Raw genomic sequence first — 26,390 nt, forward strand, 5'->3', positions numbered from 1 at the left:
CGTATGCAGTAGATTTTTTTAAGATGTACAGGGAAAGAATTGTGGTATATAGAGCCAGTTACTCTCTCTGTAGTATTGAATGCACTTATTTCCAGTTCACAGTGTGTTCTTTGCCTGGAGAAGAATTGGCGGGGGGGGGGGGGCATTACCTATTTTGAGATGGCTAAATGTATAGTTAAAATGGTTCTAACTTTCTTTTTTTTTTTTTTTTTGTCGATACGCATCTAAAAATATACTTAGATTATTTTTCTAGAGATATCTGTAGAAATTTTTTATACTATTCTTGTAGTTGATTTGCACTTTTAATTGGCAAAAATCTTCTCAAGATACGGAAGGTGATTCATGTGTTTCATGATCAACATCATATGATGTCCAAGTACTTAAGCATCTCATCAGAATAAATAACCTGAAATTTCAATTCCAAAAGTCTGTGTCTGGTACATGCTTTTTTGAGGGTTGTTATGAACCCATGTTGAGAATTCTGATTTTTAAAATTTGATTCCTTGTTTTCACTTCAAGAGATGTGGGACTGGCTCTTTGCATGCAAACTCATGATTTGGTCTATTTTCCTTATCATCTGCATGTATTTCTAATCTGTATGTGTGGATCCTGAAGGTAGAAGTGTTCAAAGCTTAGTCTTAGTATCTTTTTGGAAGGACATTTCTTCTTTACTTAAATAAATACACCAATATGCATTCATAAAAATAACTGTTACTGTATTTCTGGAGTATTTCTTCGATTTAGTATGAGCTCATGTCTGGAGCAATTTTCTTGAAGTGAGTAACTAGAAGGAAAGGCACATCTGTTGCATCTAATTAATTTTTTTGTGTGTGTGTGCTACATGAATATAATTGAAGACACAAAAGGAATAGGATACTATTATGTAGGATCTTTGTATATTCTCTGTGTTTCCTGAGTGTGGCTGCATATGAGCCCTATGTCTACTTATTTTCATAATGGCTATTCCAATTAGAGACAGCTTTGGATCATTCAACTTTACTTCTGTGATTTCTTCTAGAAGACATATATAACCATTCTATTCTAGTAGAAAAATGCATTTGGGAACAGTATTTCTTTTGTGAATAAGTTTCATCTGTAGACATTTTATTAAGCATTTATTTCTGTTCAAAACTTTTTGTCTATTTTGACCCTTCTGAACTATAGAACTAAGTGTAAATTAAATTTACGTAGAATTATTTAGAAAAAATATTTCTAGTCTGATTATTCGTAATTTTAATGTATTTTAATGTTTGTAGTGCTGTAGTATCTACCTACCAAGTAACCTAAATTGCCAACAGTCCCATCAGAGAGAACTGTTATTGCCATTCATTCACTTACGATTCTTGCAGTACGGGATGTTCCCCTTTTTTGTGTGGTGGTAATGCACTTTTGTTATGCTCTGAATACTAAAGTACTACTTTAGATTGATGTCAGGAACTATAGCATGGAAAACTCTTAGGTCCAAGAATTTCATCCTTTTGGTTGGAGATAAATGTATGTTGCACCACAGAAACACATGAAGTTAATCTTGTGGTCATATTTGGCAGGAAAAAAATACGTGGTGCATAAGTTCTTTTGACTTCAACTTTAACACCTGGGATGCAGTAGTAATTTCATTAATGTATTAGTAGCCAGTTGAGAGACTAAAGATTTTTTTTTTGGCATGGAAAAATTTATAATGCCAGATGATAAATATTGTAACATTTGTACATGATCGCTTAAAGAAGGGAATCGGAAGACTTACACTAATGAATCCCACTGAATCTTTGGGAATATGAATAGACATATGATAATTTAGCTTTCATCTGTTTGTGTGTAAACAATTCATTCGATGGTTCATTTTCTACCAAGAGTCACAGAGCTAGGCTGAAAAAACAAAATGGCAACAAACAAATTGTTTCCCATTTTTTGTGTTGACAGATGAAGCTGTGAGATACCAGACTCGCACAGATTGCTCTTACAAATATTTCTGGTCCCAGAAAAGAAGTCCTGGTTAAAACAAGCTAAAAATAGTTAGGCTTCAGTTTATGATAGCTTAATTACTTGCTGCAAAATTAATTGTTATAATCAGAGGATTATGGTGTTCTCTTGAATGACTAGTGTCCGATAGGATCAGATGATAGTAGTGTAAACAAATGAATTTAGGCTTTGAGTGAGACTTTTTAAAACATTTACTGTTTTCCCAGTTACTGTCCCAGTTAGGTTCCATTCTGGTTGCTTGAGAAGATGAGATCCTGTAAGCAAAAGCAGCTGGAGTTACAAAAATGTTTTGAGCAGTAATCTTTCTGTGATAATTCCATACAAATTAAATAGATGATTTTGTTTACATATTGGGACACAAACTAGCTACTCTAATTTCCTTGTTCAAGCTGAATGTAAGGGAAGTAATACAGATTGGGGAAAGTATATATATCTTTTTTTGCTTTGTTTCCTCTGTGGTTGTTATGCAGGCTTCGGCAAAATCAGCTGTTATTTGCCAAAAGAATTTGAAGGAACTAATACACAGCATTTGGCTTCTTATAAGCCCTTCAACATAGACAGTCTTCATTATGTTGGTATGATTTTCAGGATCATATATTCCTAAATAAGAATGGAAACCTTTGGAGGGGATAGATAAAAGTATGATGAGTAATACTCTTGTATTAACCTAGACTCTTAATGTCTAGGTTTTCATATTGTCCCACCAGCATGGTATGTTGCACATACACCTGTTCAGGATAGAAATGCTTACAAAAAACAACACAGCTTTTGTTCACAAAAATATTTATTATATACGTAAATGTCAGGTGTCTTAAAAGCCCAGAAACATGTTTAAACTTAACACCAGTTTAGATCTTCAGACTGTTTATGAACACTGCTGCAGAATATTTGTAAAAAAACCTTCTAAATGTTTTCTGGCAAATATTATTTTCTGTGTGAAAGAACAAAATACATTTGAAGAAAATGAGTGCAGATTTCTCTCTATACAGGATTTTTTTTCCTGAAATGTAGCCTAGGGAATTTTAAATTCCATGCATATTTGCTATTTCAAACTGGATTGACTAATATGGAATTTACAGTAGCTAAAACATTGATGAAACTTTCCCTATAATTAACAATGAGTCTGGGTTGCTATTTGCTTATTTCTGGTAGTAATGGAGTAGCAGTGACCTTTAGTGAGGCTAATTAACACGTTTTTTTCTGCAATGCCTTTCAGAATGCTATAATAACAATAGAAAAATTAATATATGCTATCTGCTAAAATACTATCAAGAATATTATTCTTCTTGCCTCCATCTTACTGTTTTAATTTTTAAGGTTGAATAAGGTCATGATGTATACTTTAATTAATATACCTGCCCTCTTCTCATACCAGGAATAGTCCTATTTAAAAGTCATTAAGATTTACTGTCCTTAGCTTGCATAGCTGTTGTGCTGTCCATATCTCTATATGCTTTCATGTTTTAGGGGAAGAGAAACAATATTATTTTATTCAGTTTTCCTTGTCTTTCAGTTCAAAGAGATATTGTGCTTTTGATAAAAAGGAAATTGTTGCTTTTACAAGATGTACTGACACTTAAGGAGAGACAGAGAAAAAACTAAATTGAAGCATCTGTGTTTTAAAACTGGCATACAGGTGAAGATGTTTGTTCAGAGTAGGAACTAGATCAAACCTGCATCTGTTAAACCTAAAACTCCACAAAGGTGGTCGTCTTTCCTTTTCCGATTCCTTTTTTATCATTTGGCAGTGGTAATGCCACCTAGGACTTTGTTTGCTTCTGGTATCTTTCCTGAGTCATCGTTTGCTTTCATGTGGGCTGTCAGACACCAAAAGATGGAGAAAAACAAAGGGCTTGACCCTGAGGGGTGTGAAATGCCCTCAAGTAGTTTAGATTTAAATAGGACAGCAGGTTGATAGCCTCCACAAGGACCTAAGGTTGGGAATACCTGGAGGCCTTTTAGGAAGCCCATGGAAGAGACAAGTCATGCCTTGTGCCTCGCAGCCATGAGGGAGAGGAACATTAAATGTTTGAGCTGATGATCTGAGCTTTTTAGGTATCAAATTCTCAAGTTATTTTCTTTTTGATTTTCCCTTAATAAATAATTTTTTACTCTTTGTTGGTGTGCTTGGTCTCACTGAGTGTACTTCACACCTGATTTCAGGAGACTACACATATCCCATAGTCCAAGCAAGACTCAGCTGTGTTTGTAGAGTCAGATGGCTTAGTCTACACTAACTTAGCTATTCGTGTTCGGCTCAGGGCTTTGGAGGGTAGGGGAAAAATTGAAATAATGTTTAAGAAATATCTTTACGCATGGTTGATTCATATATATATATTTATTTTAGTGTTTCTTTTCCTCCAGTGAATGGAAATGCAAGTTTATATAAATTTAAGACCTTTAGCTGAAAGCCTTATTCTTTGTCTCATGAAGTATTCTGTCCCATTTTGAATTATTTTCCTATGTGCAGGTGAGGTAATTAGAGATTTCTAAAAGATTCTTCTTACTTTGTAAAAGTTAAATCATAGCTTATGTATTTAAAAGAAAGGTGTGAAGGAAATGATTCCTCATGATTTTGCTACTTGCTGAAATTCCTGTCTACTGTAAATCACACTGGCTTCTTTCAAAAGCAAGCTGGGAATGTAAACCCAAAATATTTCAGTGGGTACTAAAAGCACAACTTTGGAATTTATTTTGCACTGCCTGACAATGATCTTTTTGATAGCTTTACAGCATGCACAGAGGCAATTTTATATTCAATTACTACTCTGTTAGGAACTTTTGCTAAACCACAAATTTTTGAGAAACTTATCTTTATTCTTTTCTATAGATCCCCATCTTTAGACTTCTCTCTGCCAAAGAATCAAGTCAGAATCTCCAGAGTGATAGCTCATCATGTTGCTTGGGTGAAGACATGGAGTTGTACTGAGGGGTGGTAGGATGCTGGTGAGCCACAGAGTGCTTATCTTCCAGTGCCTTCTGCTGAAGCACTCTCACTGCAGAGTTAAAGCCCACACACCTGCATAGTTTTAAGTCACTAAAAATTGAAAACTGTGGAAGCAGAAATTAATTCTTGCTCCTTTGAAGGATTTTAAATATTTTTTCAGTCTTGTAATTGCACTTTCTTCAATTGCTTGGATAATGACATTATAACAAAAGATTTTTGATATATAGTGTGAAGTTCTGGGAAATTAGAGCTGGTGACAGCATGATTTCAAGGATTGATTTCTGCCACATCATGACAATGTTGAAAATCAATTGAAAATCTGCTAAGAATTTCATTTGACAAAATATATATGTTTGATCATCTTTGCAGGTGTATATGCTGACAGAATGAGTATGCTTTCAGGTATTTAAATGTTACCTGAATAGAGAAAAGTTTAAACATTTTTAAAGTTAAGCATGTTACTTGCTTTGCTGAATCAGGAATATAACACATAAGTAGCTAGAAGCCAAAATGTGAAGTCAGTAGGGGTTATTTATGCATGGTGGTTCACTTTTTCAGTTTTTAAGATTCTGTGTTAGTCCTAATTGTAAAGATTGCTCAAGGAAAAAAAAGAAGAAAAAGAGAAATAGAAGAATGACCTTACACTTTCAGACACTTGATAGCGAGTCTCACTGATGAAAAATTTTCTAATTTTCTTTTTAAAGAAAATAATACTATTAATAAAAATATTCAGAGCTTTTTCTTTTAGAAACTTGGTAGTGTTCTTTCTTTTTTAACCTTAACTCTTTTCAGGAAACTGTTTCTTAATCTGCTGGTATACATTAGGACTAACTGCATCAAGGGGCATTTTTATTGCTAAAAATACTCAGCTATTTGACATTATGTGCAAAATAATGTGTCTGTATATATATATTCTCTTTTAAGAGCCCTCCTTCCTACCTGTCTTACTAACATCAAGCAACTGTGTACTGAAATATGTGCAAAGGAGGAGGTTCTCTTTCCTGGCAGTCTCCTTGTCTCCCATCTCCCCTGGACTGCTCTCTCTTCCCCAGAATTTCTGCCTATCTCTGATTCAGGGTAAATGATCTGGACATAGGGCTTGTGTATGTGTAGCTTATAAACAGGAATAGATACAGGACATACAGGGGAAAAAAAAATGATGAGGCAAAATATTTGCATTTTTGAACACTGACCTCTGGTGAAAGGTCTCTTAAGGTGAAGTAGGGTGCATGAAGAAAAGTTTAAAGCCGCAAAGAAAATTGTGACTTATCTAATAGGTCAAGATACCTGCATTCATTTCAGCCAGTTGTACCAGCTTAACATGATCTGAGGTCCAAGTCCACTGATTGTAGGATTATGGGATTTTTAGTTCTTGTTTTAAATCTGTATTTTCACTGAAACCAGGGTGCATTTACAGAATACCTATGATGACACAGAACGTTTCACAAGAGAAACTGGATGTCCTCACCTCTGGGAATAGCAGTGCTCCTAGAGAGAAGGGGCAAGTGCTGGAGACTTCACATATTTTAGCTGTTCGTGTCTCATTTGTTGCTGTAAGTCTGCCAGAGTCTTAATTTGCTAACGCTTTTGCTACATGTGACAGAAACATGTACTGGCAGGGTAGTTTTGAACTCTGCTGGAGAGCATGTGGATTGCTTTTCACTGGGGTGGAGAAGCCAGCAAGAGCTTGCTTGACCCAGCACCAAGAATTGCTTTTTTTGTAAACAAAAAAACAAACCTGTTTCTTCAATTACTTAACTGGGAACAAAAAGGAAAGGTATTAAAAGAAAGCCCCCAAACTCTAATGGAAATCTGAAATAATTTTTTCTAAAGTTGCAGCATCAAAAAAAGTGTTCATAGATTGTTTTTGTCAGTACACGTAAAATTCACAATTCTTGTTTTTCTGTGGATCACCTTGAACAATGTATTTTATCTACACATTGATATTGTTCATGACTTTGGTACAGAACAACTGTCACTTTGTCACATTTGATATGTGTTTATGCTTGATAAGAATATGTGGGTAGTAAAAGTTTCATGATATTGTGAACTACTAACTTTTTTACTTTAAGGTACATAATGTTTTTATTAGCTATGTTAGCCAGGCATCTTGCTCCCATGGAGCAATCTCACTTAAAGGAAACAAGCTAGTGGGGGTTTTGGACCTGATTCAATTTTGCTAGAATAAGAATTAGAGGAAAAATGAATGCAATCAGTAACAACAACAAAAAAAAAAATTGAAAAAAGGACAGAAGTACTACTACTGATGAGAAGCAGATACTCTTCACTGGACAAAGTGACAGCTGAATGAAATGAAGAACCTGTACTGGGAGGCAGAGCTGAATTGATGTTTAAGCTTTTAAAAGTCTTATAACAATTATTACCCAGTTCCTTGAGAAATTGCCTTAGCAACTGAATGTGAGTTATTGAATACTGCAACAGCTTCTGTATCCATACAGAGACTTTCCTTACAATGCTCCTTCACCTCTCTAGCACAGCACTTTGACTTGAAGGAAACTTATTTTCTATGAATATTTATAGCCTGTTCTTTTAAAAGAAGTTTTATTGATTTGATTTACTGCTCCCACAGAACACAGATGAAAAGAAACCACTGAAAGGAGATCAGCCTCTGTCTTGTCAATTCTTGAATATTACACATTTTATTAATGTCAATCTAGGTTTTCCTGTTATTCATAGCTGAAAAGGAGATGTATTGGTAACTGAGAGGGTTTTTTGATAAAGTGTTTTTTTTCAGGCTTGAGCCACATTATAACATCCAAAATAATATACTGATGTTTCTGTGACACAGAATTATGGATTAGTGCTAAAAATCAGAATTTTGTACGTTGGAATCCAGATAATACCAAAGGGAGTGCTGTGCTGACCAATGATATTAAGTAAACAGCAGTACTTTGTGACAACATAGTTCCCAAATCACTGGCTAAAACTATTAGGAGAATTGGCTTCTAGAAGCTACAGTGAGTGATAAAGAAATTACGCCTAACTTCTGTAAAGCAGAAATTTTCAGTTTCTCAGCAGACTGCAGTCCAAAACAGAGGTACCTTCACCTCTGTTATTGCATAGGGCACTTCCTTCAGCAGCAATTTCATCAATTGCATGTACAGAAAACTATTTAACTTTTAAATTGAAGAATTAACTTGGAGGAGAAGCATTAGTCACATACCCATAAAGGGATCCACAGGCAACAGCTTGTGAGCAATGGCTGTAAGATACAGTTATAGCTTGTGCATGCGTGAGAGAATTCATGCATATATGTAATATAGAAACATTGTACTTTCACTGCAAGGGTATTCATATTCAATTCATCCATGTATTCTGATCCGCAAATAGTCTTGGTGCTTATTCAGCCTTCAAATTCTTTTGCGCTGTGTTCAGGAATATACATGCGTGTGCATGTGTGTTGGCCCTGACAGAAGGGGAGTCCATAGATTTTTGTAAGTATTCACAACGGATTTCTATGTGGCCTCGAACAAACTTGGCTGAGGTGTTTTGAGGACTTTAGACGCCAAACTTTCCTTAGTTCAAGGTCAGCGTAATGTGATTGCATATTCCTCAGCCACAGATTTGGTGTGAGTGGCGGACCTAGATGATATAGAGCATGTAGGGTTTTCTTTCCCGCTGTGCTTGTTGCCTATTTGTAAAAAGGGCAGTAGGAATTTTCTAGCTACTTTACAGTGTTGGGAGGGGAAGTCACATGGAAGACTGAAAATGCCCTTATACTATTGCCAACCAAAGCCATAAAACCCCATGAAGTATTTATTTGTAAATATATAAGTATATGACACGGTCATACACAAGCATGTCAAACTTTGGAGTGTAGGACAAAGTTAAGAAGATGAAAGGAAAAGGAATCAGTGCAAAAATGCAGATGTTTCCACACAGTGAACACAAACATGCAAGTTTCAGTAGTTCTGCAGTGTATGCAGAGATTTCCACATAGCCAGTATTGGTATGTATACTGCCTTTTTGTTTAGTGATTGTGTCCAGACCATTATTTATGCTAAAAGGGATATCTTATTTATCTATGAAAAGTGCATGTCTTTTGCCTTGGCACTGATGGGCGGGCATGTATTCAAATGCTAATCTCCTGAGCCCAAGTGGCGATCCAAAGGGAAAAAGCATTTTAGCTACTTAGAAATTCAGCAAGGGTACCTTTCATAAAGATTTCATCAGATAGCTCCTCAGGGCCTGGAAAAAGCATCTTTTGATCTCTTAAAATCAATTTGACATTCAGTATCAAAACACAGGTATGCCCTTTGAAAAGGGCAATCACTGTAACTGAGCTGCATAGTCAGGGTGGATGTGAGCCTACAGCAGTACCGCTGCCAGCTGCACACCCTGGCCGCTGGCTGAAGGCGAGGGCATGGCAGCCGCTTCACCTGGCTCTGGCCTCATGGGATTCAGCAGCCAGGAGCTCAGCCTTCCCTCTGAGTCTGTGAAATCTTCTCGGTATCGAGTTTCTGTAATCCATTTTTGTGTAATTAAGGGTATGAATGTTCACCAAATTGTTTATCTTTCAGTATTGAAGTGTTTCATCAGTTGCCCACATACCCAAACCTACAGCTGAGAGTAGTTTCTCATATCGCAAAATATATGACATTATTTTGGTATGATTTTCACTTTGTTTGCTACCTGATGAATGATGTCTTGTGTAATCTGAGGTATGTTAAAAACAGTGAGAAAACAGTTACTGGTATTTAAATTTGCATTTTCATATTTGGAAAGAAAATGTTTCAAACCTTCCCCAGACCTTTCAATCCCACTTGAGCTATTTGATATAAATGAATCATAATTGGTGACACACTTTCCCAGTTAATTTTGCAAGTAAAATCTAGTCCTAGAACTCTCAAAAGCACCTATAATCTTTCCTATAAGAAATACTTAATTGCAGCCATCTAGTTTCAGTAGATGCCCTGCTTTGTCTAGGAATTTTCTGTGAAAATAGGTTCATTTGGAGTCTCTATTCTTCTACCTTCACTTTGAAAATGTGGATCTAAAAGAGCTTTCTGGAAGACTGAGATACCGGTTAACTAGAAACCAAAGGGATCTTTTTTTGACTTGAAACAGAAATTAGATTTTTTTTTTTTTAAATTAGTTGCCAATCTTCCATTTGATGAAGGTTGGAATGCAAGACAGTCTCATAATCTGAACAGAAGTGTCTTGTCAATTGTATGAGAATTTCTAGCATTTCAAACTTTTCCATATTTGCAATATAACCTGTTGTTTGTCATGGGAGGAATAGAAGCCCAACTAGAAATTGAAACTTCAAACATTGTTTTGGTCAAAAGCTGTAATATATTTGTAGTTATCAAAGTTACTAATTTCTATTTAATAGCAAATCTATTTCAGTTGGGAAAGTTACAGACACTTTCCTCCTAAAGAAATATGTCAAAAAAGGAGACATGAAAATACAAAAGAATTCCTATCAAGTCTTTTGTTGTTTGTTTTGGCTTTGGGTTTGTTTGTTTTGTTTTGTTTTTCTTTTCATTTAGCATACCCTTGCTTCCATCTCTATTGCTGACCACAGGGACTGAGGTTCCCTTTGAATCTGACTTGAATCTTGGAGGCTGTGAAGGTTTTGGAGTTGAAACCATGTAATATGTTATTTTGTTGAATGGAGGAATTAGTTACAATCTACTTACAATGGCCTTTTAATTCACTCAGGGGTTACCGGAAGCTCCTTCTAAAATGCATTTCTTGTTCACAGCTGCTTGTCAGAGACAACATATTTTAAATGCACAAAGTTTTCAGCATTAAAGGCATGCTAAGCGTTTAGCAAGACATGGAAGGGATTTGGTAAAACTAGGAGAAAATCGTGCTCCTGGTTATGAAAGTTAAGTGGGGAGGTTGCGCTGGAGAAGGATGGTCTGAAAATGGTACAGACATTATCTTGGGTGAAACCGATCCCATTCTGCAAGTTAAATTTTGTTCTCTGTACTGTTCATTGCAGCTAAGGTTGGTTAAAAGTTCTTTGAGGGAAACTTTCTGATAAATGTAGCAAGTTTAAATCAAGTGGTTCATTCATTTCCATGTTCAAAAGCAAGTGTATCGGTTGTAATGGTGAACGGACTGGTTCTAGGAACTACCCACTTAGGAGAAACAGAGAAAGAGAAAAGCTGCACAGGACTAAAGGTGTGAAGAGTAACCAAGGTACTGAAGCTGCCTGTACGATTCCAGCATGCGCTGTCCCCATCACCTCCAGGCAGGCAGCTCGGAGGGAGGCAAGAGGCAGTGGGAAGCGTGGTGTGATGTGACTGATTCCCGAGGTTTCCCAGTGAGCAAGACACTCATAGACAGACTTTATGCCGGCCTCTGAAGCAGAAGTGGGATCTCTGAGGTGACAGGACTGTGCCAGGGAGCTGCTGTAGCCATGGCAGGTGTTCCTGCCCTGCATGGGGAGAAGAGCTTTGTGGTATGCAGGGATATGCAGTGGCATTGCTGTGGCTATGTGCTCCTCTCCAAGCACAGTACCCGAAATGAAGTTTTCCTTGGGTTTTACCTAGCAGCTGAATTCTTCTATTTATTTTTTCTTTTTTAAATAAAGGAATAATACTTTTCTGAGACAAAACCCTCAGGAATTGCATCAACATATAAAATATAAATATGTTTCCTCTCCCATTGCATAAATGATGGATTAGCTTTTCACTGGAGAAACCGAGAGTAGGATGTAAGGACAATTTGTGTAACTCGCAAAGTAGGCTGTGGTGTACAGCAGCAGACTGCTATAAAACATGACACTGTAGGAAATATGATTGATGTGTGATGGAAACCCCTTGGTAGATCAGCTCACTAAAGTACATGCCCTATCCTGAGAGCGCCATGGTTTGTATTATGTGCGGTGAGCATCTGGACAGAGATAAACTACTACCTGTTGGAATATTATTTTATCCAGTAATGTGTGAGATTTTTTAAAAAGTATAATTAATAATACAAGACCTTCTTTGTTGTTTATGGAAGAAAAACATTTGTCATTTTTCAGGATAAAAAGCAAGAATTCGAATGTAGTGGGAGTGAAGTCTGTGGGACTGGATGGGTTACACCCAAGGGTGCTGAAAGAGTTGGCAGATGTGCTCACCAAGCCGCTTTCCATGATTTAGCTGAAATCATGGCTAACTGGGGAGGTCCCAGTGGACTGGAGGGTGACAAATGTGACACCCATCTACAAGAAAGACAGAAAGGACGATCCAGGAAACTATAGACCTGTCAGTCTGACCTCGGTGCCAGGGAAGGTCATGGAGCAGGTCATCTCGGGTGCTATTAAAAGTCATATAATGGACAACCAGGGGATCAGGCCTAGTCAGCATGGGTTTATGAAAGGCAGGTCCTGCCTGACAAAGCTGATCTCCTTCTATGACAAAATGACCCAACTATTGGACAAGGGAAAAGCTGTGGATATTATCTACCTGGATTTTCGAAAAGCATTCGACATAGTTCCCCGTAGGATTCTCATAGAAAAACTGACTGTCCATGGCCTGGATGAGCAAACGGTCTGCTGGGTCAAGCACTGGCTGGATGGACGGTCCCAGAGAGTGGTGGTCAATGGAGCTAAATCCAGCTGGTGGCCGGTCACAAGTGGTGTTCCTCAGGGCTTGGTGTTGGGACCATTTCTGTTCAACATCTTTATTGATGATCTTGATAAGGACATAGAGTGTATCATCAGTAAATTCGCAGATGACACCAAGTTAAGTGGGAGTGTCAGTCTGCATGAGGATAGGGAGGCACTACAGAGGGACGTGGATAGGTTGGATCGGTGGGCCAACATTAACAGGATGAGCTCCAACAAGGCCAAATGCCAGGTCCTGCACTTGGGCCACAACAACCCCCTGCATGGCTACAGGCTTGGAGAGGTGTGGCTGGAGCTGTCTGGAAGAGAAGGATCTGGGGGTTCTAATTGACAAGCAGCTGAACATGAGCTGGCAGTGTGACGAGGTGGCCAAGAAAGCCAACGGCATCCTGGCTTGTATTAGAAACAGTGTGACCAGCAGAAGTAGGGAGGTGATAGTCCCCCTGTGCTCTGCACTGCTGAAGCCACACCTGGAGTATTGTGTCCAGTTTTGGGCACCTCAATACGAGAGAGATATTGAGGTGCTGGAGCGAGTGCAGAGGAGGGCAACGAAACTGGTGAGGGGCCTGGAGAACAGATCCTATGAGGAGAGATTAAGGGAGCTGGGACTGTTCAGTTTGAGGAGGAGAAGGCTAAGGGGAGAGCTCATCACTCTCTACAGCTACCTGAAAGGACATTGTAGAGGGGTTGGTGCTGGTCTCTTTCTGACAGGTGATTAGTGACAGAACAAGGGGGAACGGCTTTAAAATCCAACAGGGGAGGTGTAGACTGGACATAAGGAAAAAATTTTTCACGGAAAGAGTGGTCAGACAGTGGAATAGGCTGCGCAGGGAGGTGGTGGAGTCACCATCCCTGGATGTGTTTAAGGGTTGTTTAGATGAGATGTTGGGGGATATGGTGTAGGGGAGAACTTTGTAGAGTAGAGCTGATGGTTGGACTCAATGATCCAAAGGGTCTTTTCCAACCTGAATGATTCTATGATTCTAAGTGAGGAGGTACCATCCTTTTCTCGAGCGAGACATGACTCTGATTTAGGGAGGAGAATACATAGAGCTGAATGTGACATATGAACATGTCCTCATACCAATTAGCAGCAGATGAGAAGTATGCCACAGCAGCAATTGTCTCTGTAATAGCTGTGGGATGCACAGAGAATGCCAGTTTGCTTTATGAAGCTAACTGAGCAGAACTGCCTGCTTGGCATGTGCTTCACTGGGTGGTATTTTGCTATCATTGAGACACCACTTTTGTAGAGCAAGTGAATACAGTTCTTAAACAACAACAACAAATAAGTGTGTGATTTCCAAATCCCATAGTATAAGTTTTATAAATCTGGTGTATCCAGACCCCTGATTCTGAATTGCATTAAGACCCCTCAGGAATTGCACCCTGGCAACTATTCAAGCTCCTGTTGATGCATAAACAGGCATGTTTATGAAAACAGAGTAGCTTGGATCTGTTTGTCCCTTTTTGATTGGGGATGAGCTAATTTTATTTTAAAACTCAAGGGTCTTTTCTGCTTGGTGCATGAAGGGACAGAGTGAACTCAGTGGAGCTGAAATTTCCTGAGTTATAGTAATCGGTAATTTCTAGCCGGGTTAGGGAAGGTTTATGTTGGTCTAAAGGCACTGTGACTTTTTTCCACTTCCCTGAGTCAGACTTTTTTTTCATTATATTAGTGCAGGGAAAAATTACAAAGCTGGGGGACTCCACAACTTGTAATTGAGGATATTTCCTGTCATTTTGTCCTTTTTTGTTTAGTTTGACAGGGTTTATTAGTCATGATTTGGGGAAAATTTTAACTTTTTTACTTTTTTTAATCTAACTGAACTCTATCTACATTGAATTTATTGTTTACACAATTACTATCTGGAAACTAATATTAGAGCAAAATATCTAGGAGTAAAATATATTCCCAATGTGATTTATTTTTATTTGAATGAAGTTGAGTGTGGGTCAGCTTTGTCTCCTATGTACTGAAAGGAAAAAGTAGTTTTGACAACAGAGCTTTGGTGTAGCTTGCCTACATGAGAGCAGAACCAAAAATTAAGAGAATAAGTTTCATAAAAAAAAAATCTATGTTGGTTTAACATGCTCAAAATAGTTAAATACAAATTTTGATAAATAGCCAAGATATTCATTAAATGTGCTTTATATTGTAGAAGCTTACAGTCATGTTGTGCAAAAATACTAATCTATTTTAAAAAGAAAATGACATTGCAAGATCTCAGTAGAGCTGACAAAATTTGTCTGTCGTCTTTTTCACAGGAAAATTGGATTTCCATTGAATGATTTTTATGTATCTGAAAAGCATCTCTTATGCAAAATTTAAGACACTGAGAAACAAATTTCTCACTCGCTAAAATATTTGCTTTTTATTTACAAGTTATTTTTTTCTACCAAAAAGGTAATTTTTTAAAAAAAAGGTTTTTGTTTAATTTCTCTGTGGAAAATAAGCCCCTGGCCTCCTTTGAAGTGCAGATTGTTGTGCTGAAAAGTGAAACAATGTCAAAAATGCTGGGGTGTTACTACTACTGCTTCCCCAAAACAGGAGTGATACTTTGGAGGAGAAAAACTTTAGAATTAAAACTGAGGGCTGCTGCTGGTGAAACGTCTCTGTAGCATTCTGCCTATGCGACCTTGGCCAAATCAGTAAAATGCTGATCCTGGGAGATACATTTGAGGGCATTTCACAGATGCTGGGGCCTGCGCTCTTTGTATTTCAGTTTCTCAGTTCAAAGTGGACCAGCAGCGATTCGGGTATCACAGGCATATCAAGGTGCTATTTTACATAAGCCGGTGAAGACAAAATGATTTCCACTTTCAACTGGACAGAGCCATGAACTGTAAACTGTTTCTCCTAAGCTTTGTTTGCAACACTGAAAGAAACAAAGACTCTAAGCAGTCCCATTTATGCTAGAAGTCCCTGTTTTGCTCATCTAAGTGGGTTTTTCCCAGTTGCTTCACTTTGAAACACAGCACATCTGAAGGAGAATTGTGTCTTGTTTACAAGTACTGAAGCCTGCCAATTACAAGTCCAGTAATAGATATTTCCAGGTAGCAGAGGCTAAGGCATAGCTTAACCAATTGGTATTAACCACATGTAGCAGATAAGAAAACCTGCCATTTGTTAAACAAAAAAAAATAAATTCTGAGTTTTCTTCTCCACAGGACACATACAGTATAAAATAAGTTGGTGAATTGTGCAGCAGTTTAATTTTAGCTCAGAGAGGTTTGTATGACCTACACTTTCATTTGATTTTTCACAATGTCTGCTGTGTCATATGGGTAACCTAGTAGGACCTGCTTTTAATAGTTCTGTTCCTGCAGTCCTTTTAAAATGTGTAATGTAATATGTGTAACTTCTTAAACATCTCAAGTATTTTGTAATTTAGGCTTTGGAAACATCTCCCCACGCACACAAGGTGGAAAGATATTCTGTATCATCTATGCCTTACTGGGAATTCCTCTGTTTGGTTTTCTGTTGGCTGGTGTTGGAGATCAACTAGGGACAATCTTTGGAAAAGGAATTGCCAAAGTAGAAGATACCTTTGTTGTGAGTATGCTGACTGCCTCGTTCGTTCTTCATGCTGCTCATTGTTCTGAAGTTAATGAGTGAAACGAAAAGTCCAAAAAACAAGGTATAGCTCATCATTGTAACTAGATGTATAGCAAAAGGTAGGAAGAACTTTGCAAAGTCTGAACATGTTACTGAACATGTCTGAGAATTGGATGAAACCCAACATCTACAGTAATTATGGTTGGGAAGAGGAACAAGATCCAAAATGTTTTATTTTTGCTCTGCCCTTATAATACTCCTAAGCTTGCTGTGATGCTTACCTTTAAAGGTTTTCTGATAGATCATGGTAGGAACTAAATAACTCAGAGTTGGAAGAGGGGAGCTGTGGGGATAACGTGGAAATTATTGCTGCTGCTTTGAGTTGATTCACAGAAGACGTTTGGTGTCTGAGTCTAAAATCATAGTTCTATCTACTCAGATGCCATCATTCCTGAGGAAATGCTTACAGTCTGTAGGCACCTACATTTCCAGATTTACAGGTCTGTAGGTGACTAAAGCTTTGGGCATTCATAGAGACAGGACAGCGTAAATGGTACAGAGCCTGTTGATGCTCCCCTGATGTTGGACTCCTCTTTGTGGTCTCCTCACTAGGCTATAGGATGTTCTGCAGTTTAAGGGGTTTTCAGCCTCTTCTGCTAAACTGCTTAGCACAGCATAGATGTTCATGCCCTTCATTTTCTCTGGTTACTGATCTTTAATTATTCATGCAAAGTGGGACAGCTTTAGTAGAGGAAGAGACCTATCAAACAGACTAGAAACTTGTGCAGATATTGATAAAGTTCAGCCATAGCCAGTCCTTAAGAATCAAGTGCCTTGAATTCTAGCAGAGGAACTTAATTTACTTAGTCTGTTTCTCCCACAGAAAAGTTTATTAAGGTTGTATTTTACTAATGCAGTTATTAAAAATGTATTGAGATTTTTGAAGCATAGAATAAATGGCATAATGAAATTTAATGATTAATTATTTAGATGTTTTATTAACATTTAATAAAATGTTGTAGGTTTAACTATTACCTAATGTCCAAAACACATATGAAATACTATTTGTCTTTTGATATGTAGAACATGTCATATTCAGTGAATACTTAGGAAGCAGCCTGACTTTGTAGCTGTTTGCATTAGCACTGCAAGTGTTAGGATTGTTTTTCTGCAACAAGCCCTAATCTTGCATGCAGGACACCTTTTGTACATAGAAAGGGTCTGCCATGGCTTTATTTTTGAAGTAAATCAAACTGGGGCTGTGCTGAGTAGTCATGCAATAGGTAAATAGAAGCTTGAAAGCTTTTTAAGAAAGGGCAGGTATTTTTGACTTTGAAACATCAGTTCATGTCCAGACAAGGTACTGGTGAATAACATCCATTTCCATTGAGATTTGTCTAAAAAAAGACAAGAATATTCTATAAGAACATTTTAATTTATCCTTCCTGTTTTTTTTATAACTGAATTTTATTTTTTGTTTAAAAGTAGAAAAGATATGAGACCAACTTGTGTGTTGCTTGTAGGGATAGTGGTTTTCCTTTTTCCATAATGGATGCATTCCTACAACAAGAATGTCTGAACAAAAAGCAGTATCTTGCCCCTTTTTGGCAATATCTGAATGAAAACACTGATCTATATTTTGCAGTCTGGAACATTCCCTTGTTCTGTTTACTAGTTCTTCAAAAGAAGAACTGGGAGATGCTGATGAGTCAGAGCAGGGAATTTCATGTTGCCATAACCCAAAATACTACTGTGATTTGGGTTACAAAAGCTGGAGCTTGGTCATGCTGACTATAAAACATAGTTTCCATTGGCACTAAACTTAAATAAGAAAACATTGTGAACAGTGATTTAATTTTTGTTCTCCTTTTGTTAAGGTTTCCACTTTTGTGCATTCCCTTGCTTCTTTTAAGTTGAACCAACATGCTTTGGATGGATGGAAAACTCTTTGGAAAAATGTCAAATTGGCAGAACATGTCAATGGGACTTTGTAGTGGTCTGTTCTAGCTTTGGTACAGGTTAAAAACAAAATCATTGGTAGCTTACAGAACAGATAAAGGACTTGGTTCATTAAATTTACAGATTATCTCAATCTGAGGAGAGAACGGAAAGTTGGAGGACAATTAGAGTTCAAAATTATCTTGAAAATTTTGAAAAGCAGTCTGAATATAAGGGATTTGATTCAAGGAGGACAGATTCAAAGTACTATACGAAAGAGTAATAAAATATGCAATTACATTTCAGGAAACAGCTGTCTAGATGCAATTTTGTAGAAATGTTCTGAGGACTCTAGAGGCTCACATGCCAACATGGGTTAATGTCATGCTGCTGTGAAAAAGCGTACATCATAGGAGTGTAAATAAATACAGGCAAAGCATAAGATCCTTCCATTCTATTTTGTGGTATTTTTTTATATCTAGTTTTGAGTACAACACTTAACAAAACATGGATTAGTTTGCTGGAGCCAAGGGATAGAACAAGAATAGATGGGTGAAGAAAGACCGAAAGAAATGCATTTATGTGGTCTTAAGAACATATGACTGAAAGAAAACACCTGTAAAAGCTCACTGGAAAGAGCAAAGTGGCAATTTCTTTGTTTGCCTTGGATAAGACCATAAATAGTAGACTTAAACTGAAGGAGATGAGATGTAGGTTAAGCATTAGGAAAACTATTCTTGTCATCAGAAAGTTAAGCATGATCACATGTTGTCTGGCCAGTAATGACTGAAGTGGCTTAGGTGGGATTCCTTTTGTCTTGGGGCAGGTTTGGAAAAGGTGATCTCCTCACCTCCCTTCCAACTCTATTTTCTGGGGTTCTGTTCAGCCAGTTACTTGATTAGAGAGAAGTGTAAGGTTAAAATGCACCTTTTTTATTCAGTTATTTGTGGATGCACAAAAGTAGAGACATCGTAGGTGCAAGTACTACTTGAAGCTCACTCAGATATCTAGCCCCCACTCAAAACTTTAGCATGATCAGCTCTTAATATTAATGAATGCCACACATGCCATTCACCCAGATCACAGATGTGGCCATAATGAAGAGTGAAGCCCTGCTCTGCATTTCCTGCTGGCAAATGTTTCCTAGGATAGTTATGTTTGCTTTGAAAACACTTTCAAAATAATACCCTACTTTGACTTTCCTGTTTTTTTGAGAATTATAATGCACTGTCCTCTTGAGCAACGTAGTGCTCACTGTGGGTGATAGGTGCTTATGTACAGTGGTGGAGTTTTATTAACGATGGGTTTCCTCTCTTTCCCCTTCCCTTTCCAGAAATGGAATGTGAGTCAGACAAAGATTCGCATAATTTCAACAATAATATTCATACTGTTTGGCTGCGTGCTGTTTGTTGCTCTTCCTGCAGTTATATTCAAGCACATAGAAGGCTGGAGCACACTAGATGCAATTTACTTTGTTGTTATCACTTTAACTACCATTGGATTTGGTGACTATGTTGCAGGTAAGATTTCCTCATAACTCTATCTTACAGTATTTTGCACAGTGATATATGTTTTGCATTTTTGTATTATTTTGGGACAGACACATCTCTGTTCTGGTGCCTCTCTCCCAACTTTACCCTTTATCATTCTTGTGTCAGTGCATGGGAGGGTGGCTGCCCTCATCTTGGGTCATGTGGCAGGCTAGAGATAGGAGGTGGGACAATGAAATGCGTGGTGCCTGTCTCTGCATACTCCATTTTTTCTTCTCCTGTACTGTTGAAAGATGCTTTACTTAATTTTCAGGTAGATTTTCTTTGTTCTTACAGATTGAGTGAAGTGCAAGAATTAATACAGTGGTTTAGTCTGCTGATTTTTTTTTTTTTCAGCTGGAGTTGCTTAAAATATCTCCCCCTGTGAAGTTATATGACAGTTTCTGTGTGCATCTATTATTTTCAAAGTGTTGTTCCAGAGCTCTGTTTCTGCCACTGAGATGTCTCTATTGCTGTTGGATCCTGCTTCTGTGTTTGCTTTCTTTTTTTTATGTATGCATTTGTCCATGTGTGTTTTGTGACATAAGGAGGTTTAGCACAACCCATAGATAACATGACCAACTTTTATGGTTCTATTAAACCGGATTGGATTGGTTGTAAATAACTTAGACAAATTGAGCTAAAAAAAGCTTGCACCGGTTCTCTGCATCAACTTTTTTCTTGAAAAGATGTTAGAGATGTTAGACTGCTTCTCAGAATAGGATTGGGTAAGTATGTTGTCTGTGTTAAGAGTGTTTGATCTGAGTCAGTGATACGTTGAGGTGAGGATTAGAAATTCAGAGCTTTGCGCTCTGAGTCCATGACTTGCTTTCTTCAGCCTGATCTCATGCTTCTCCTGATGCAGCACCATCATCTCTCTCTTTCATGAGATGCTTCTCTCCCACCTCTGAGCTCTGTGAAATGCAGAGGTAGCTCAGAAAGGCAGCTGAGAAGGACAACAGTGCTAGGCTGCTGTCAGTGAGCTTCTCTGCTGGAGGGAAGTGTTTCTAGTAGACATCCACATAGCGTGGGCTCTTCCCGTGTCCCATGTGTAGCCATGGGTGTTGCATGGGTCCAAGTGCACTAAGGTGAGGGTCTCAGGTTGGGTAGCTCCTCTGAGTGACTTGCAGACCTGCCTGAAGTTTGCCTTGATGGCAGGAATGTGACTGGTCTTGTCAATTGCAAAAATTTTTCAGGTTGGTGAAGTCCCACAGAGACCTCTGAAGTATCTGAACTGTTTGGCATATTCATAAATGATCTGGGTAAAATGCGGGGAAACTTAGTTAGTGTTGAAGATACTAAGTTATTCAAGGTGTTTGAAAAATGAAAGCCACGTCAGAAGTTGCCAAAGTTTCTTACAAATTGTAGAACTGGGCTGTAAAATGGCAAATGAAATTTATTTGGACTTTTACATAGTTTTTTGTGATGCTTCCATATTTTTGTGAATGCATCTCACTGATTTCTCCCTTTCCTTTTTCCTTCCCCATATTGTTTTTCTTATTTCCATTTTGTCTTCAGGAATTTGTGATTCTGGTCAGATTCTAACTAGCACCAAATAAAAAATTTATACTGTTTCCAAGCCAAGAGTCTGGGTGTTTTAGACTTTTGTTCCTGAGGGGTATGTGTATGTCAGGGAATAAAAATAGTAGTGTATAAAGGCCTGGTTATATTTACTGTAAAACATTATGTGAAATGGCCCACTTGGCTCTAACTAGAACACTGAGTACATTCATCATTACTCTCATTACAAATTTCCATGGATTTTTCTATTTGTAGACCAGTTGATATCATAATATGTTCCTATATCATGTCTGTTTTGCAATTTTACCAGGAAACACTTTCTCTTTCTACAGAATGTCTTTGAATTACATTGTTCTATAGCTTATGGCCTTTTATGGTTCACTTCATATATATTTTTTTATATTAAAATTCCACTGTAAATGCATGATGTCAAAATGTCATGAATGTTGAATTTTCTTTGAGTAACATGCACAAGACTTGTATTTGTACTGTAATATGTTGTTGACCTTGGTTTCAGTGTGGGGGAATTGGATTTGTACTTGCAGAGATGATACTCAAGAGAAACAGGGTTAGATGACTATCTCCATCATAACTGGGAGGTTAACATTGCCACTGGCCTGTATTTTGTCAGAGATGAAGTTGACAATATTATCATCTTTGTGTGGACTAACATACTCAGTTTATGACAGACGACTTGAAGGATTTTTCAGAAAGGTCCATTTGTTTTCTTGTCATTTCAGTACATAATTGTCTAGTTAAAAGTTCTGAAAAATAGGTAAGGTATTCATTGACAGTGCTTTTCATTGTGGAAGCTTACAGTCATTGGTGTACATAAATACTAAGCTATTTGAAGAAAACTGATATTGCAAGTTCTCAATAGAGCTGATAACATTTGTCTTAAGGGCTAGGCTTCCTTATTAATTTTGAGGAAGTGTGCAGAATCTTTTGCACGCTAACAAAATAGTAAGTTGTCTTTGTGATTTTTTGGTTTGCTTGGGGTTTTTTTTAGGTAATTCATAAGTATTATGCAGACATTAAGGGCCATTGATATTTTTGTGGTAGGCTTAATCTAGAACACTGTCCTTGAAGTTTAGGAAAGCTAAGTGCCATAAACAGAAGCAAAATAAGCATGTAGAGTTAAGGCATGTAATGCTTTATAAGGCTCTAGGGGACGTTGCTGTGATAGAATATGGATATTGCATCTGAAATTGTGGCTCTAGAGCATGGTGGTGTTGGTTCTGGTTTGTCATGGTGATGTATGTAGCAGCCAGAATGATGCTTCAGTCCACTTAGTGCCTAGATGGCAGTGCATTTGGAAAAAACCTCACACTGGCATTAATGTATTCTTTTTTTCTGATTGCTCCTGGCCAGAAAGGCATGTTTCTTAAATAATACTTGGAGTGAAAATTACCTTCTTCCACTTAGAATTATAGACAAATCTAAAGCAGAGTGATAGGCAGTGATACTCCAATTTGCAATTATAGTTGGAGTGAACTTGTTTAGCAATAAAAATAAAACTGGCAATTCTTGTAGCATATTGGAGGTCCATGGGGTATTTCATGATTATGTCAGTTCTGGCTCATGAAGTTCCCTCAAAAATCCAAAATTCCTAAATATTTGAAAACTTCCATATATTCTGGTAATTTCTTTCTGGGAGCTGTCAGACCAGAGGAAAAAACATGTTTGCAAGCCCTACACACAAATGTCATGGTTGTGATAACGTGTATTGGGGTTAAAAGAAACATTTCTTACAATATCTGCAATTTTTCACTAACATGGAGCTCACTGCTTTCTGGCACCACTGCAGCTAAGAGCTGAAGAGAAGCCCTGAAGAACTTTTAGGAGGTAAGGGAGAGAGTGTTTCTGAGTAGCTGTACCAAGAGGGAGCCAATGGAAGAAGTTGTGATTCAGGAATGTAATGGTGTTAAAGGCTGCAGTGCAGGTTGTCATATTAGAAATTCTTGTAGAGTTCTCCAGAATTTTTCTACAAGTTTCTTCTCATTTGTACTGGAGACCAAGTACTCTCTGGGAAGAGAGTAGAATGCCAAAACATCTCCTTTTGTACTCAGAATCTAGGTTGCTATTTGGAGCCTATGGAAATTTCAGCTGCAGTTTCCACCAGCAAGAGAAGCCTTAAGGCAAACATAAAAAACTGATCACTCGAGGTGCATGCAAGGAGGGAAAAGATGAAGAGCTCTTGTAGTGCATGTTCAAAAAAATATATGAACAGTATTCCAAAAACCAAACTTAACATTTCTCTGTCTTAGGAAATGGCTTGGGTTTTTTCCTAATTTTTGGAGGAGTTTTTTTGTAGAGAAATAAGTAATTGAAGTAATTTTTGATTGAAGAAAGTTTATTGCTGTAGCTTTTCACAAAAAAAGGAAGTAAGAAACTGTACTACAGCCTGCACTGTCTTATGAAAATCAGGACATAGTCAAATGTCCCTTTTCTTGTTTTCAAGAGAAACCATTGACTTTAATATGACAGAAGAAAATCCAGCCAATATTATGAATATTCTGTGAAAGAGAAAAAGAGATCTTTTCATGTCAAATGAGTCATCTTTTAGTATAATGAAAGATATTATTGGGTGCTAAATTTAGCACTGAGGTATGTGTATATATATATGGATAACATGACATATTGTTCGTATGTGCAGATAAATCCTTTAACTGCAGTGCAGGTTGGAAGGTATAATCAAATATTTCTAAGGGAGTTCATCTAACAGGTTTCAAATCTAAATTAGATGAGATGTCCAAAACTTGACTGAATTAAGTAGAGGTCAGAAATATAAATAGCACATCAGTAGTCTGTTTCACAGCGGGACATAATGATGACATAAGGTTACGCTGCAATCAGTCCCATTCAACAAATCACAGCATTTTGCAAATCTCACTTTAAAAATGTATTCTAACTGTTTGTGGGGGTGTGGGATGTTGGGGTTTTTTGGTTTTGTTTTTTTCTCTTGTTTGAGCTCTGAGTTTTAGCTGATTGCTTCTTTACTGCTTTGGTTTGTAATTGGATTTGTTGTATTGCCACTGTAATACAGGTGTCTGGGTGTGCACTGTATTGCTTGGCCTGAAACCCAGTTTGTAGATTACTGAGATATTTTAGTCTCATTTAATGTCACTGAACAGGAACACTTCACCTTGTGGTCATAGCAGCCCAGCTGATCTGCTCTCACAATGTGGTGTTACTTGCCTGGCAGAAAGAAATCGGTGTTCTGCCGAACAAGAGGTGTGTGTTGAGCATCCCGTAAGAGAGCTGTGCGCTCTCCTTCAGGCTTTGTGTCTTTCTGGCATTTGGAAGTGCTCTTTGCCACCTCAGGACTTCATGTCCATAATAGGGGCTGTCTGGTGTGAACCATGCAGCCCATTTTAAGATTAAGTCAGCATGCCATGTCTTGCTCAATTTCTGTATAGCATGGCATGTAAGGAGTGGTTTATAGCTGTGCTTTGTATTCTGAAGTAGCTATTTTCCACTGAGTGGCATCAAGTAACTCGTTTGGCCTACTTACATTCTTTCTTGCAGACAGTGCAATGTTATCATGTCCTGAGCATGCTTTTTTTTATCATGTCGCCGCATAAGCTAGCCTTTCTCCATCCCTTTTCATAGTCCTTGGAAGTTATTCCTGTCAAGCTGCAGGGCTGAACCCCCGTATTTCTTTGGAGTGGGACAAATGATGTTACTGGATTAAGCACCAGTCACAACAGGGATGATGGGCAGCTACTGGATATTCTGCAATTAAAACCGTGCTTGGATTTAATCACATTTCTATACCCAGAATAATTTGTACTGCTGATAAAAAATAATGAAGACATTTCTGGGTTTGAAGGGCCAACTTTTGAATAACCTGGAAATTTGTGCTTGTATGGAATTAAGATACTCAATGCCAATAGCACTTTCTATTCTCTGCTTCTACTTTTGAAGCAAAAGTGCAAACAGAAACTAGACAAGGTTACAGAAATAATTGCATATTTCTATTTTGAGTCAACTGTAGAAAGAATGGGGAAGAGTGGCAACAATAAAGAAAATAATTTAAATGTACTTGTTTTATATAAATAATTAAGTAAAAATACATATGTTTGAAAGCCTAATCCCTTGCGTGAGAACCAGAATCTGTCCTAATGCACCCCTGAAATCTTCTCTAATTCCATCCTTCACTAAAATACAGAGCTTTTCACCTCAGTAAGGAATATGTGTTTGGGCCATAAAACAACCTATGCCTTCCAAAGGGTTGAAAATCCCAAATAATTTAAAGATTGTTTGACAGATGTAAGAGTGGTGGCAGCAGCAGCAATAAAATAGCCTGTGATGAAGATGAATGAAAAAACTCTGATTTCTCATAGATTTAAAGGGACTTTGGATCACATCTTTGCAATAAATTGGCTGCTCTTGGTAAAAGCTTGTGGCAGTGAGACTTCTAGTTAAAGAGTAAGCACACTCCAGTTGGGAGGTATTTCTTCTTTATTGTGGTTGTAACCTATTTCAGGTAGAGGTCAAACAAAGTTGGAAAAAATTTTTATCCCTTGGCCCACAAAATTGTTTTTGCCAAACAAACAACAAAATTCAGCTTCTGCCTTTTCGTCATTTTGCTTCCTAAAGGGCTATATAAAACCTGCTTTGCAAAAGAAAAGATGATAGCATTACTAAGTAAAAATTATGCTATGAAAAATCCCTGCAAATGTATCATTGATATGCTTTTTACAATGTTACCAGTAAAATCATTAGATTAATTATCTCATATACTTCAGTACAAATACATTTACCTTTACTTATACCCGAATACTTCCATACGCATTTATGTGAATTGTAAATCAGTAGTTAATGAATTCCATTTACTTTAAATTCAGTAGAACTGACTTTTGATCATGTTTTCCTAACAGTGTAATCCTATTTAATGACATTCCCAGGTAACTGCATTATAGCACTCTGTGATGTTTAAGCATCACAGGAGACAGTAGTTACCTCAGGACAAACATCTTTTGGTATGTCTCTCTCTTCCTGATATTCCATTAAATTGAGACCTCACCCGAGGAGTCCTTGAAATTCATAAACTCAACAGCTAATAAAGATTTTAGCTGTTAAGCCTTTTCCTAGAGGATTGTTGATAGTCCGTTTCTAACTTCAGGAAAGCTGAACTCCTTTGGGCATGGCTAGATGGAGCCATCTCCTGGCCAGACAGTAAAGAAAACTCTTGATTGAATATGTTGTAACTCCTGTCCTGGTAATTAACCTTGCTGTAAACAAATTAGGTATAAACTGTGATGGAAATGCTCCCTGCAGACTGGAAGGGTTAAATTCCAGTTTCTGTTTATAAACTTAACACACCAA

General features: G+C 37.6%; 1 protein-coding gene across 1 annotated transcript in view; it reads left to right on the forward strand.

The window, feature by feature from the left end:
* KCNK2 (potassium two pore domain channel subfamily K member 2) overlaps positions 1–26,390 on the forward strand; it is a 78,917-nt gene that overhangs the window by 35,383 nt on the left and 17,144 nt on the right. The window contains exons 4-5 of the mRNA XM_074864854.1: positions 15,908–16,068; positions 19,343–19,529. Coding sequence (XP_074720955.1) covers positions 15,908–16,068; positions 19,343–19,529 — 348 coding nt within the window. The remainder of the gene's footprint in view (positions 1–15,907; positions 16,069–19,342; positions 19,530–26,390) is intronic.

This window comes from Strix uralensis, chromosome 3, assembly GCF_047716275.1.
Source record: "Strix uralensis isolate ZFMK-TIS-50842 chromosome 3, bStrUra1, whole genome shotgun sequence".
Classification (NCBI taxonomy): domain Eukaryota; kingdom Metazoa; phylum Chordata; class Aves; order Strigiformes; family Strigidae; genus Strix; species Strix uralensis.